The following is a 15,258-nucleotide window of genomic DNA, read 5'->3' as shown; positions in this document are numbered from 1 at the left end:
TCTCCCTGATCCAAGAGGTTGTACTTACTTGGAGAACTGCCTTGCAAACTTCAGAGATGTGAGGATTGTGAAAGGTATCTGTGCTTCCATGAATGTATTGTTTTGGGAAGTGCAGAAGAAGTATTTCTGCTCCATCCCTAAGAGCAAGGAAGAGGGGACAAGCACCACGCAAGCAAGGGGGGGGGCTGCTGAGAGCATCTTGGCCAAGCCCCACACACCCACACACCAGGAACCAGCACTGAATCTCAGGATCTTTCTCTAAGTCTTTCACTCAACCACAAGGTCCTGTTCATTGTTCCACTAAAAGGGGTGGCCTGGGGATCGTTACAGAAGACATGGCCTTTTCAGTATTGGCACCTGAAATATGGGATTCCCTCCCTGGGGGAATCTTTTGTCCCCATTGCTGGTGACCTTTGGACATCAGCTAAAGACACCTTGTTCACCTGGGCGTTTGGCATCCAGGAGTGGCAATGTGGTATTGTAGTTTTTTAATTTAGGCTCCATAGCTTTTATTGACTATCAAGTATTGATTTAAGCTGATTTTCTTTTAATGATGAATGAATGAAATGTTGTACACAGCCTTGGGCTCTCGAATGGAAGGAAGATCAATTTAGAAATAATGATAATGGTGATGTTAATGATGTTGATAATAATCTATATAAACTCCCAAATCTAAACCCCGGGAGCAACTTAAAAAATAAAATTTGGAGCTATGGGTGGGATGCATAATTCTCAAGCAACTCTCTTGGCTGAAGCCAGCTTACAAACATGTGAAAATGCCATCTTTCTCATGCGAATGTTCTTGCCAAATTATGGATATGTTGTTGAAGTCAGTGGTTTTAGGAAAGAAAACAGGAAAAGGCCAACACTTCGGCATATTTAATGTGATGAGCTCATTCTTTGTTTTATTGCCTTCAGATTCACTGATGATACTGTCTAGACTGATGGGCAGTGGCTCTCCGGGGTTTCAGGCAGGGGCCCTCTCCTAGTCATATCAGGAGATGCCATTGGGCACTGATGTATTATCTCCTGCTGCTACCGCTCTGCTTGTTGATGCAGAGGGGATGCTATAATCAGGATTCACTCTTCTTCTGCAATTACGGAACACTCCCTCTTCACACCTTGTCTTGGCTTTTTGAAGTAGGGACTAAGAAAGGCTGGCTTGCAGTTGACACTCATTGGGACTCTTCTCTGTGGCCGACACCCTCCCTTTCTATGCTGATTGGCTCATAGGATGCTCGAGACAGAGGGAGCCTGTTGAGACCCTGCTCCGAAAAAAGTAAAGGGTCGAAGACCCTCCCCCCCGTGACCCCAGATGACTACTACTGACGAACAAGATGTCCACTACAAGAAGCCTGCAAGCAGCACCCAGGCACAAGAGCATTCCCCCTTCCGGCAGTTTCCAGCAACTGTTATTCAGAAGCATCTGCCTCCAAACTACAGGACCATCAGGGTTAGTAGCCATTGATGGCCACAACCTCTGTGAAATTCACGCATGCAAGATGCAGCGATGGCCACTGCCTTGGATGCCTTTAACAAGACAAATTCAAGGAGGATAAGACTATCGGCGGCTACTAGCCACGATGGCTATGTTCTCCCACCGCTGTCGGGGCCGGTACGCCTCTGAAGAACAGTTGCTGGGAATCTGAACTGGGAAGAGTGATGTTGCGCTCAAGCCCTGCTTTTGGGCTTCTCTTTAGAGCATCTGTTTGGCACAGGATGCTGGACTAGATGGGCCTCTGGTCTGATTCAGGAGGGCTCTTTTTAGAAAGGCAGATTAAAAAGCCCTCGATGTCTTAGCCCTTTCCCATTGGATGCTCCTGTTCATGTTGGATGTCCCTTTCTGCACTTTCCTCAACACACGAATCCCCTCTTCTTGGGGTGGGGTGAGCGGCATGCATTTCATCAGAAGGGGCAGGCAGGCAGGTGCAATCTGTGGACCAACCACTCTTGCCCTTGAATCCCAGGTTTTCAACGAAGACGGGACTGTCCGTTACTTCATCGATGCCAGCCAAGAAGACCATCGCAGCTGGATGACGTACATCAAGTGTGCAAGGAATGAGCAAGAGCAGAACCTGGAGGTGGTCCAGATTGGGAATAGCATCTTCTACAAGGCCATTGAGGTAAGGCCATCAGGGATGAGGGGATGGATAGGGACAGCGGAGATGGGTGACTCCGATGTCAGCAGGGCAGTGAGTCCGCCCAGGGTCTTAGTATAACTGTTCGAGCAGCTGTCCAAGGTGCTGAACCTATTTCCAGACTAGGTTTCAGCACCTCGGGCAGCCCCTTGAATGTTTGGACTAAATCCTGGAGTGGATTCACTGCTCTGCTGGCATCGAGCTACCAGTCGCCACCGTTTGGGGGACTGGAACAGATGCTTGCCTTCATCCCAAATTGGTGATGCTCCTTAGTTCTTCATTTTTTTCTGATGTGGGGGATTTTTATGTGGGAACGCAGGGATAAATCCAGGGAAGGCATGGAAGAGAAATGCAATTCCATTCACCCTTGAAGCCAAGTCGATCACATTTGCACTTTCCGAAATGCCATGAGAATCAAAACACAGTCATCCTTCGAAATCCACACTTATCAGAATTCCCCAGTTCTCCCAACCAAGCAACGTTTACAAAATACATATATCGGGGGAAATGCACATAGAAATGATATGAATAATGAAAATAGCATCTCAAAAATGCATTATGCGCAGGGAAACCGCTTGCAAAAATGTGTACATTGGTCAAAACTGCATACTCAAATGTATGTATTAGAAGAAATTTGCACTGAAACGCTGAAGGATTTTCATGAGGTGTTTTTTTAAAAAAATAACACAAATTGCTGCAGTAATGTGGAGGTGAATTTAAAAGTGGAAAAACAAGAAACTGAGAGAACCAAAATGAACAGATCTTTCTTTCCCTAATCTAAGGATGGGGGAAAAAAAATATGATTCACTTTGCATTTAAAGGCGAACTTTGGGAGGAGCCCAGGATATAAATTTAATCAATAATAAATACCTAATTTGCACTTTACAAAACAATACACAGACTGAACCCAGCTTTCCTTCAAAATTCGCACATATCTGAATTTTGCTGTGCAATTCTCCAGGCAAGTCATGTGTTCAAAAATGCACAGGCTAGGGTGACGTGTGTCTAAAAATGCATGTCTTTTGTATGCATGAAAACAGCATACAACCCCCCCCCAATTTTTTTATTAGGGAAATTGCTTTCCAAAAATGTGCCTGTTAAGCAAAAGTGCATACCAAGATTTCAGAGAAATTAGCACTAAAATGCAGCTGAATTTTAATAAGGACTGGGTTGTTTTTTTTTAAAAAAAATGCAAGCTATTGTGGAGAACTGAATTTAAGATTGGGAAAATGCGCAACTGTGACCTTGACAGTGTTCCCCTTTCCTAATTGTAGCCAATCCTCAGTTTTACTCAGAGTAGTAAACTCAGTTTTACTCAGATTACTCTCATTGAAATGAATGGATTTGACTAATGTAGGTTCATTCATTTCAGTAGGTTTGCGACAGATGCTGTTGGAGGTCGCCGATTCCTAGGGTTGCCATAAGTCGTAGTTGACTTGAAGGCACATAACAACAACAGACTCTGATTAAAACTGAATTTTCGACAACCTGTAGGAAGGCAGATGACCTACACTAGGTCTTGGGCGTTCCTCCTGATTTTCTTGCACGCAGCTTCTGTGGTACTTAGATTATATCCTGTCTCTACTGCACGTTTGTTCTGATTTCTTTTGGAGAGGTGATGGAACAAGAAGCATTTATCCTGATTTGCCTGCATGGTGTTTGGAGGCCTTCCTGCTGGGTGGAAGGCTCTGTGAATTTCGGTTCTCCCTGTTTCTCAGCTTTCCAGTCTTAAATTCTGTTCTCCACATTTCTGTGGCAATTTGAAATTTTCTTTTAAAAAAAGTCCTCATGGAACGCTTCCTGCTTTTTCGTGCAAATTTCTCCCAATGGACACGTTTTTGCAAGCATTTCCTCCTAATGCAGTGCATGTTTGTGTGTCATTTTCACTCACATGTTCAGTTTAATGCACGCTTTCCCCCAACACATGCATTTTTTGTAAATTTGGATGAAGTGCGAATTTGGAAGGCTGGCTACATTTCTCTTCTCAGGGTCTTTTGGAAAGTGTGAATTTGAAAGATTTGGCTTTAAATGTGAACTGAATTGACTCCTCCCCCCCCTTCTTACTTCCTGTTAATTGTTAGCCCATCTTACACTTTTCATTGCATTTCCCAATCATTCTCCTAATGGCAAAAGGCCCATTTTAAAGAAAAAAATGGATTTATTGTGCTAGGATAACAGAGCACATTTTAATCCACTTTAATTAGATTTAATTGTGCAAATCCCTAATGTAAGAAGGATGCTTGAATGACCAGGAAGAGGTCTCAGACTGCAGAATTTGCTGCAATATCAGCCACGTCTTCCGAAGGGGATCACGGGACCTGCTTCCCATTGCGCATGTCATGGTAGAGAACGTAGCCAAGCTGGAGGTGGATGCAGGCCTCAACCCACGTGGGGGGCCTCCAAGACAGCACGGCCTGGAGGTAGTGGATGCAGAGGCACCCCTCAGTTGCATGAAAGAGGCAATTGTCCCATCTCAGAAAACCTGTTCTGCAGTCCTCTCTCTCCATCCGCCTCCATATCAAAATCTCATTGCATGTTGATGCCAAGCTACAGAATTGACGATGGGAGGGATGGAGAAGCTGTGGTTGTTTGATGATGGCTTCTATCTTCCTTGACTGTTGCCCATGCTCCTTGAGGTTGATGGGAGCTGGAGCCCCATAACATCTGAAGGGCCATTGATTCCACATCTCTGCATCATGATGAAGACTTCTAGCTGATCCTTCTCTAGAATGTGTGTGCTTATCGGATTTTAATTGCTGGTTATTTTAACGTATAATCTGAGTTGGTATAGTCATTGTGGCTATTTTATTTATTTTGGAGTATTTAAATATTTTCTTATTTAAAAATATTTAAATATTTTCAAAATCTCTAAGTGGTATACAACATTGTTTTAAATTGTTTTAAACTTTTAAATTGTGTTTTAAATTGTTTTTAAAAGATGTGTTTTAAATTTGTATATTTGTTGTTAATGTTGTTAGTTACTGTAAACCGCCCAGAGAGCTTCAGCTATGGGGCGGTATACAAGTACAATAAATAAATAAATAATTGCGCAAAGCTGGAATTCCTGTATGCACTCGAATCCAGCCTGCCAAATACCAGCTGTATGGAGGCAACTTTATACCTACCTCACTGTTGCCTTGGCCATTGGCTCTCTGGGGTTTTCTACAGTAAGTCTTTCCTGGTCCTATGTAGAAATGCCGGGGGTTGAATCTGAGATCTGCATGCAAAGCAGGAGCCTTATGACTGACCTACAGCTGTTCTCTGACCGGAGATGTCAACAAGCAAAGTGAAACCTTTGCCAAGGCCTTGTTCACGAGGTTGTGTAAATTCTGCAGTTAGGCACAAGTGCAGAACAAGCTGGGTCCTAACTTCAGTTTCCTAAGAATCTTCTGTTTCTTTTTGTAAGCAAGTTTCTAGTCCTTAAGATTGTAAAGTTATGCTTGAATGTGTCTGGGCAATGTCTGGTAAAAATCTCAGATTTTTCAGCAGAGGGGTGGCCGAATAAAAATTTCAGTGGCTATTGAGGGGGGAATGGAGAACTGGGGCTCATATCCTTTCCCTACAACTAGCTAAAGGCTGCAGGAAATTGCATTCTTTGAATTCTATTGTAAAATAAAAGAAGTGCATTCTTATCATGCACTTTTAGTGATTGGCGCATATACTTTTCCCGTGGCCATCTAAGAGGATGACTTTACATTGTTCTGTGGAGGGTTTTAAAATGTGGATTTTGACTTGTTCTTAAGCTGATTTGTGGGTTTTTAAATCTTGGTTGTATTCACTTGGTTTTTATATAGAGTTTGCGTGTACTTTGATATGGTTCTGTGAACCACTGTGAGGACTTCGTTGAACAGCCAGTAGAGACAGACAAATTAAACAAAGATTGTATCCCATACTAGTCCTACGCAGAGTAGACTCACTGAAATTGATAGGCATGATTAACTTAGATACGTTAATTTCAACGGGTCTCCTCTGAGTACAACTGAGTTGGATACACCCCCAAATTCCTGGTGTTGTATCCAAATATGATACACATAAACATTCCTAATTAAAGACGTGTGCTCTTAATTCTCAGCCTCAGCAATTATAATTTGCCTTTGCTGATTTAATATTGCCTGCTTCCCTCTTCATTACGTAAGGTTGCAAAGCAAACCTAGTCAGCCATATGCATGGCTGTGCTTTTAAAACTGTGGCCGATTGCCTGGCAGAGGAGACCAGCCACTTTTCTGTTTCAAACTGGCTTGCCTCTTCTGTTAGGGATAAAGAGATCTCCCAATTTCAGTTCTCTCTCTTTCTCATTTTTCCAGTCTTAAATTCAGTTCTCCCCGTTTCTGCAGGAATTTGACTTTTAAAAAAAAATCCTCATGAACACTCTCTTAGCATTTTAGTGCAAATTTCTCCCAATAAACATATTTTTGTAGGCTGTTTTGACTCACGTACGCATTCTTGCAAGCCATTTCTCATCATGGTATGCACATTTGCATGCTACTTTCACTCATATTTTCATTTTTATGCACACTTTCCACTAATAATACTATTTTTGTAGACATTGTTGGGTTACCAAACTGCGACACAAAATCTGGATAAGTGCGGATTTTGGAGGATGGCTGTGTTTTGGTTACCATATTGTTTCGGAAAGTTCAAATTTGATAGATTTGGGCAGCTTAAAGCTTTAGTTTGGCGTGAAATGGAAAAGTCTGGCCCTCCAGTGTTGCTGACCTACATCTCCCATCAACTCCCCCCCCCCAGTGAATAGACAAGGCTGACTGGGAGTTGTAATCCAACAACATCTGGAGGGCTAAAGGTCCCCTGACCCCTGCTTTCATTGATCTATCTATTTAATTTTAACGGTTGGGTAAAGCTTTGCAAACAGCTGAAATCTGGGTGTGGGGGTGAGAGGTCGCACAACTGGCTCCCCCCCCCCGTTTCTGCAATGCACTCTGAAATGCACCCCCCCCCACAAAGCACACACAATCTCAACTGCAGCCCGCGCATATACAAGTGCTAAGTACAGTTATTATGTGCCATCTCTCATGTCTAGGGCCTTGCCTCCTAATGGGAAAATAATAGTTAAGATTTCAGCAAGAGCTGCTGGGGGGGGGCAGTTGTGGCGGGGAGGTTTTATTTTCCTGCAGAAGATCTTTTGAATGCTTTTTGGCATTTTGCAACTCAACTTTTGTAAAAGAAAATAACTGCTGTTGATGTAACACGGTGGAATGGGAGGGCAGGTGGTGTGTTTTTTTGCATGGAGAAATTGCGCCAGCTTTTTCTGCAGAGGCGTTGACTTAACCCTTTCATCCTCGTGCAAAAAAAATATTTTTTTCACTGCAACACCAGAATGATTTCACAATTGGCACCAAAAGAGCAGTGGAGAGGGCGTTTCTCAACAGGGTGCCTGCACCAAAAAGACCTCCTTTCTGGTTATCAGCCAACCTGATGTTGGATAACCTTATAATTGCCTCCTGTGCATGAGACAAGATGCAGAAGGGAGGGGGAGATGCCTGTTTTAAGATAATGCCTGTTGTCTGCAGTGTGTGTGTGTGTCTATACACACACATATCTTAAAAACATCTTTTTTTAAAAAAAGCTTAAAAATATTTTAAAAAGCAATTCCAACAGAGATGCAGACTAGAATCATAGACTCATAGAAGAGTAGAGTTGGAAGGGGCCTGTAAGGCCATCAAGTCCAACCCCCTGCGCAATGCAGGAATCCAAATCAAAGCAAACTAGGATAAGGTCTCTACTTAAAAGGCTTGTTGAAAGAGGAAGGTCTTCAGTAGGCGCCAAAAAGATAACGGAAATGGCACCTGTCAAACATTTACGGGGAGGGAATTCCAAAGGGCAGGTGCCACCACACTAAAGACCCACATCCTATATTGTGTGGAATGGACCTCCTGATCAGATGGCATCTGGAAGAGACCCTCACTTGCAGAGGAGGGTTGCCAGGTCAGAAGCATTCCAAACCCTGGGATTTCAGAGGTGGGCCCTGGTGATGTCACTCCTCCAGGCACTTTCCCAACCTCCTCCAACCACCACCTTCTTTTGTTGGCACCCCAAGCTGGGCGCTTACAGGTCTCCCTCCTGCTCAACCTTGGGGAAGGCCTGGGCTTGCTTGCCGCCTCTGCCTCTTGCCCCCCACCCTTGCCTCAGTGCCCCACCTCTCGGGCAGCCCCTGGGCCTGGGAGGATGGAGCTCCCACTCTGTGATCCCCGACAGTATTGCAACCGGATGGTGGCAGGGATTACAGGCCGGGGAACAGCTGGCAGCCAGCACAGCCTACCTATATCTGGTCATGCCACCTCGTCGCATCAGCATGTTGATGCCTCCGCCTCCATCTTGGGTGATGGAAGGCATGCACACTACACATGCTGATGCAAGATGTGGTGCGGCTGGGTGTAGATAAGCTGGATGAACTGGTGTAGTGTTGCTAGGTCTCTGGGCCACCAGACAAGTGACTCTGGAAAACCCAAGATTGGGATGACTCGACCGGAGACCCAGAGAGGACCCCCATAACCGGAGTCTCCGGGTAAACACCAGAGACCTGGCAATGCTACTGCAGAGTGCAGTGATCAACTGGGCATATAAGGGGTAAGACGATCTTTCAGATATCCTGGTCCCAAGTTGCATAATGGCTTCAATGGAGGATCTAGAGATGGGTATGTGTGTGAGAGTGAGTCTGTACAGAAACTAACCTAGTATAAAAAGATAACATTTACACGATTGCTCTGCCTGCTTTTGCATCTGGCCCCGCCCACTGCTGGCATGCGGCCCTTGGAAGGTTGTCCAAAAAAGAATGCGGCCCTTGGCCCGAAAGAGATCCCTCAATTCTGAACTGATAGCACTAGGGCCCTCATGCGCCGGGACGGACTCATTAGGGTAGCTCATGATGTAGAAGAAAGTTTATGAGATGGTCAGAACTTGGAGAGGTGCCAAGAGGGGGGGGAGAATGGAGCAAAGGTGCAGCTTCATTGGGCAAGCAGCCCAGCTGCCTTGGAATCCTCCAGTATGTCTGCAGAAAGATCCAGATGCACCATCGGTGGAGTTTCAGCCTGCAGTAATGCATTTTTTGTGTTGTGTGCATGTGTGTTTTGGGGAGCCTAGGACCCACCACCAGTTCCAAAGTCCACGTGTTCCCCTGATGGTCCCCCAGACTGGGGCTAATATACCACTGGCCTTCCTTACAAGGCTGTTGTAGGGCTTGACATAAGGCATTGAAAGGGGAAACAAGCCTTTCTGTTCCAGTTGCAATGGTTCATTTTCAGAGATGGATTCAAAACAGCGAGTCTCCTTACCCTGTTCCCCACTTCTCCCCCTGTAGATGATCCCTCCGGATCAAGAATTGCTGGTTTGGTACGGGAATTCTCACAATACCTTCCTGGGGATCCCTGGTGTCTTGGGCCTCGAGGAAGAGCAGAAGAAGAGCAAGCACGGTAAGGAGATGGTTGGAATTGGCTTGGCACTGGCAGCGTGCACAACTCACCTTCCTTAGCAGCGAGTTCCCTCTGCCGGTTTGTGGGATCTGGAGTGGAGGGGGTGGCTGGGATCATTTAATTCCTTCCCACATTTCCCTGCATGTTTTAGGAGGGCCTCTGGCCAAAGGTTTCAGCATCCTATTGTTCCGATGGGAATGGGAGGCTTGGCCACCCCATCGGAAGCTGCCTTTGGGACCTCCGGCTCAGTGCTGTTTACACTGAACGGCAGAGGCCCTCTGGGGTTTCTGGTGGGGGACATTCCCAGTTCTACCTGGAGATGGCGCTGGGGGTTGAAGCCGGGACCTTCTGAATGGAAAGCGGGTGCCACTGATCTACGGCCCTCGCTTTGGGACAATTGTAAGAACTCCCTGGGGGGAAAAACGGTGTGACCGGTTCTCGGCTGCAATGCAGACAGCCCTTCACTGTTGTGGTTAGTTGTGACACTGCGGCTGTGGGATAGTGTCCCCAAAGAGGGGACCTGCATGTCCCCACTTTATTCATTATTCAGGCATCAGGGAAATATATATATATAAAAGATTGCAGAGGCCTTTAATGTTTCATCTTGGCGCTGCATTTCCAACACGCGACGTGGCTGGGCTGCTGCCATTTTTAACGGAACCCCCAGGAAGCTGCCTTGTCCTGAGTCAAGCCATTGGTCCATTAGGTCAGTGCTGTCTACACTGACTGGCAGCAGCTCTGCCGTTGGGGATTGAACCCAGGACCTTCTGCGTGCAAAGCAGATGCTCTGCCCCTGCGCTATGGCCCTCCCCCAGTCCTCGCAGCTGACTTTATCGATGGCTACAAGTGGCAGAAAGGGGTTTTATAAATGTTAACCTGATGCAATCATGCCCGTTGTGATGGTTTGTTTACCTTGTCAAGAGAAGGCTGTTTTGCATGGGGGAAAGGAGTAGCAACATCTCATTTTGGGGATAAAGGGCATGCAATGAATTTACATATATATTATTCCATTCCATGTGTGTGTGTTTCAAAACATTTTGTTCATGTTGAATAGAGCGATACTACTAATTTTGCTGTACGACCCTCGATAATGAATATTAATTACAATGTTTGTTTCATTAATGACACATATATAGAATATGGGCTTGATCCATTCCCCTCTGTGGGCGCACCTGGTCCGGGCATGACTATCGTGCAAGGTAGGGTCCTCCTGGGGTGATTGAGGGATGGCTGGAGGGGTACGCAGGAGGTATGCGGCAGCCTCCCTTTGGCAAAGCCAAGTACCTGTGCATTGCGCATGCGCATGGGGAGGGGGAGCGAGGGAATGGATCAGGCCCGACATGATTATATAAATTTCTCTGAAATGAGGGCTGCAACAACATTTGAATCGATTCATACTTAGATTAAGAGATTAACAGCGCCTGCAACATGTAATCCATTGAGGTTTTTGATCAAGAGATTAACACTGCGCTCTTAGCCAGGTCTACTCAGAAATAAGCCCCACTGAGACCAATTGGACTTACTCCAAGGCAAGTAAGGTTGGAGTACTTAGGGTGACAGCCTCTGTCTACAATCCTACACGCACGTACCTTTCAGTTAGCTCATTGAACTCAGTGGGACGAACCTGTGAGTATGCACGTGTCGGATTGTGTCATCAGACCTCTTCATTGCCCTCTTGATTAATTCGGCAGCACATTTATTTATTTATTTATTTTTAATACGAGTGCTGATGGCTACCACTGTCTTAAAAGGGGCCTCCTGCCATCTTCTTCGCAGGCAGAGTGGAGAATGCCTCTTCCAAGACAGTGCTTTGTTCTTCGGCACAGACGTGCATAATTTTAGAGCATAGCAAATGTGCCCCTTGCTTCGGAAGCATCATTTTAATCGGCCTGCAATGTTTGCAGCTTGAGCTGGTAGATTACATGATGACTCCCCGCATATGCTTAAATACAGGCTGCAATCCTGTGCTTGCCTACTTGGGAGTAAGCCCCATTGGACTCAATGGGACATATATCTGAGTAGATATGCAAAGGGTTGCACTCTCAGTCTATCTTTAACTGGGTTGCAGCCCTGATTAAAATTTATATAATTATGACGACAGTTGTGCTAGCTAAGGCTGCATATATTTAAAGCACATGGCTTCCTTCTCAAAGCATCATGGGAAGTGTAGTTTCCCCCTCACAGAGCTACAATTCCCAGCACCCTAAACAAGTGGCAGTTCCCAGGATTCTTTAGGGGAAGCCATGTGCTTTAAATGAGCTCTGATGTTAGTGGGGCAGTGAATCTGTTCTGGGTTTTACTCTGACCTTTCAAGGAGCCGCCCAAGGTGCTGGGCACATTTTGTGAATAGGTTTCAGCGCCTTGGGAACTCCTTGAAAGTTAGGACTAAAACTCGGAGTGCATTCACTGCTTCCCTGGCATTGGAGTCAGCAGGAACTACTGTGATGTAAATGAATAAAAATAAGTAAATAAATGTTTTGCTTTTGGGATTCTCACTTGAAATGACCTTCTCTTTTCCTTTTGTCCATTGCCCCCCTGTAGAGGACTTCCACGCAGCCGAGGTGGGCGCCAGCTCCACGGGGCGCATGCGGTGCGTCATCTGTCACCGTGGCTTCAACTCCCGCAGCAACCTCCGCTCCCACATGCGGATCCACACCCTGGACAAGCCCTTTGTCTGCCGCTTTTGCAACCGCCGCTTCAGCCAGTCCTCCACCTTGCGCAACCACGTCCGCCTCCACACTGGCGAGCGCCCATACAAGTGCCAGGTCTGCCAAAGTGCCTACTCCCAGCTGGCCGGGCTGCGGGCCCACCAGAAGAGCGCCAGGCACCGTCCCCCCAATGGCACCCTGCAGTCACACTCGCCCGCTTTGCCGGTGCCACACCCCACCTCCCTCGCTCACCACATCCCCACCATGGTGCTGTGAAAACGGGATGGGGGGTGCAGGGCCCTGCTGGTGCTGCTGTGGACTGGTTGGCATCAACCCATTGGGGCGCAGGGGCAAGTGGGGGATTCGCAGCGGATTGGTCCAGCAGCGACTCTTAGCCAGGATCGCAAAATAGAACCTCCATGTTCAAGCACACGTCTACCATCTGAGCAAGAGAGGGGGCAGGCCGTGGCCTCCAGGACCCTGCTTGTGAGGCTCCCGGCGGTCTCCGGCTGGCCACTCTTGGAGACAGAGCACTGGGGCTAAGATGAACCTTTTGGTCTGAAGCGGCATGGCAGATCTTAGGGGATGGCGAGTGGCGTTTCTGTTCTGATAAGGCCTCACTATTCCCATGTGGGGGCTTGAAGACAAGGGGCACCCCTTCCCCCCCAAGTCCTTCAAAATTTCCATCCAAAGGCCTTTCAGATGCATCCAGGATGATTCCACCAATTGTAGTTTCTTCTTCATGATGTAGGGGCTTCACTGTATTGCCCACTGACCCAGAAATCCCAGAAAGTGAGGTCAAGGGGGAATATTTCTGCAAATGAGCTCCACGGGTGAATGTAGAGAGATGGAGGTCACATATTTCCCCCCTCCCAAGTTTAGAGCAGAAATGGGGGACCTGGACTTCAACCCACAACATCTCGACTGTCGGCCATCCTGGCCACAGAGATCGATGGGCAATGAGGCTTGGCGATAGCTAGCAAGAGATTCCAGTCCTTTTCTGGATCCAAAGAGCGATGACTGCGCACACAGTATGTGTTTAAAGCACACGGCTTCGCCCAACAAATCTGGGAACTGTAGTTTACTGCTCACGGAGCTACACTTCCCAGCGTCCTTAGCAAATGACAATTCCCAGGATTCTAGGGGAGCAGAGGAGAATGTGCTTTAAATGTGTGGGGTGTACACAACCAAACACACACAAATCAGTAATAGCTCACTATGGCAGAGTGCAGCCCCTGGTTCCCGGATCCAGACCTAGAGTTCCTAGCAGCTGTTGTTGTTTTCTTTGGAGGGGGGCTAAATGGTTGGTGGGTAATCCAGCCATAGCAGACAGGGATATCTCAAGCCTTTGGGGATACCTCCAAGTCTGTATTTGGCTCAACTTGGAAAAGTTACTTTTTTGAACTACAACTCCCATCAGCCCATGCTGGCTGGGGCTGATGGGAGTTGCAGTTCAAAAATGTAACTTTCCCAAGCTCTGGGCTCAAGTCTAACCTCTGTTCTTCTCCGCTGTAGAGAGGCATCTTCGCCTCCAGCTCCATCCACAGTGTTAAGCTCTCTTTGGCTTCTAATGACAACTGTATGGATGAGCGATTGAAGAGAGCGTTCAGGGGCCACTGTAATCCCAGGAGAACTGCTCCCAACGTTGGGTGGACTGTGAATGAGGAACACAGAGCAGAGCAGATGGTTTGTTCATCTCGGTGAATATTGTCTGCTCTGACTGGCAGCAGCTTTCAAGAGTTTGGGGCGGAGAAGAGTCTTTTCTCATCCGCTGCTGCCTGATACTTAAAAAAAAATAGGACCATTCTGTCCATCTCAGACCCTGTACAGCATTATACATTTTAAGCACTATGATCCCACTTTAAACAGTCATGGCTACTTCCTCCACAGCATCCTGGGAACTGTAGTTTGTTCTGGGTGCTGAAAGTTGTTAGGAACCCTCTGATTCCTCTCTCAGAGCTACACTTCCCAAAGTTCTCTGGGAAGAGGGATTGACTGTTAAACCACTATGGGAATTGTCGCTCTGGGAGGGGAATTGGGGGGTCCCCTAACAACTGTCAGCACCCTTCAGAAACTACAGTTCCCAGGATTCTCTGGGGGAAGAAGCTGTGACTCTTTAAAGTGGCATCATAAGTGGTACAGGGTGCCCCAGTCCTTTTTCTCCATACCAAGCAGAATAGCTCTCTGTCGCTCCACCATAAGCCTGATAAACCAGGCTCTTTGCTGTTGTAACATACCCTTTTTTTTTTTTAAAGAGTACTGATGATATTGATTCCTATTGAAAAGAGAAGAGGCACAGAGTTGTCGCAAATGGTGTTTTTCTTCCAGGAAACGCTGGTCACTTTAACCTTGTAAATATCAATTCGTGTAAAACACTATTTGATATTATATATAATTTGATGGTATTATGTACACAGCTGTATAGATCTTTGTATCTCTCTCACTCTCTTGTATTCTAAATAATAATAATAGAGTAATAATAATAATAATAATAATAATAGAACTACAAATTACTGACAATGGAAGAAAATGCTTGGGTGTTTCAGCTTTAGATTTTTCAAAGTTTACATAGTTTTTGTTTTGAGAGTTGGGGTGATCTGGAGGCTGTGAGCCTGAATTAAAGTCATGTCTTTGCCATAAGCCTTCCTGTGTCCAACATGGGGGATAAGTAATACTGGTCTACTTCACAGGTTCGTTGTACAGATTCACTGATTTGTTCTATTCAGTTGTTGGAAGAATTTATACTCCTGCTTGGCAGCTCCTAGAGCAACTTAGGACCGTAGGAATTTGCATTATCCTGAGTCAATGCTTTATCCTTGTATGCAATACTGAACTAGATGGACCAATGGTTTGACTCAGTATAAAACACTTTCCTGTGTCCTTGTGCTAAACAAAGCCTCCATAGTCATAATCAGTCTACCTCTGAACTCTGAACACTAGATCCTAAGGACATACAAGAGGAGTTGCCTTGTTACCTTCGTGCCCTGTGGCTGACCACTGTGGAAAAGAGGAGGCTAGACTCGAACTGATCCATCAAGCTAAAGT

At 46.2% G+C, this 15,258-nt stretch overlaps 1 protein-coding gene across 1 annotated transcript in view; it reads left to right on the top strand.

Annotated features, from left to right (window-relative positions):
* PRDM12 (PR/SET domain 12) overlaps positions 1-14,869 on the top strand; it is a 32,054-nt gene extending 17,185 nt beyond the window's left edge. Inside the window, exons 3-6 of the mRNA XM_061603852.1 lie at positions 1,968-2,123; positions 9,454-9,565; positions 10,702-10,764; positions 12,107-14,869. Coding sequence (XP_061459836.1) covers positions 1,968-2,123; positions 9,454-9,565; positions 10,702-10,764; positions 12,107-12,489 — 714 coding nt within the window. The 3' untranslated portion in view covers positions 12,490-14,869. The remainder of the gene's footprint in view (positions 1-1,967; positions 2,124-9,453; positions 9,566-10,701; positions 10,765-12,106) is intronic.
* The last annotated feature ends 389 nt before the right edge of the window (positions 14,870-15,258 follow it).

This window comes from Rhineura floridana, chromosome 20, assembly GCF_030035675.1.
Source record: "Rhineura floridana isolate rRhiFlo1 chromosome 20, rRhiFlo1.hap2, whole genome shotgun sequence".
Lineage (NCBI taxonomy): Eukaryota > Metazoa > Chordata > Lepidosauria > Squamata > Rhineuridae > Rhineura > Rhineura floridana.
The sequence above is the reverse complement of the archived record's forward strand: the minus strand, read 5'-3'. Positions and strand labels throughout refer to the sequence as shown.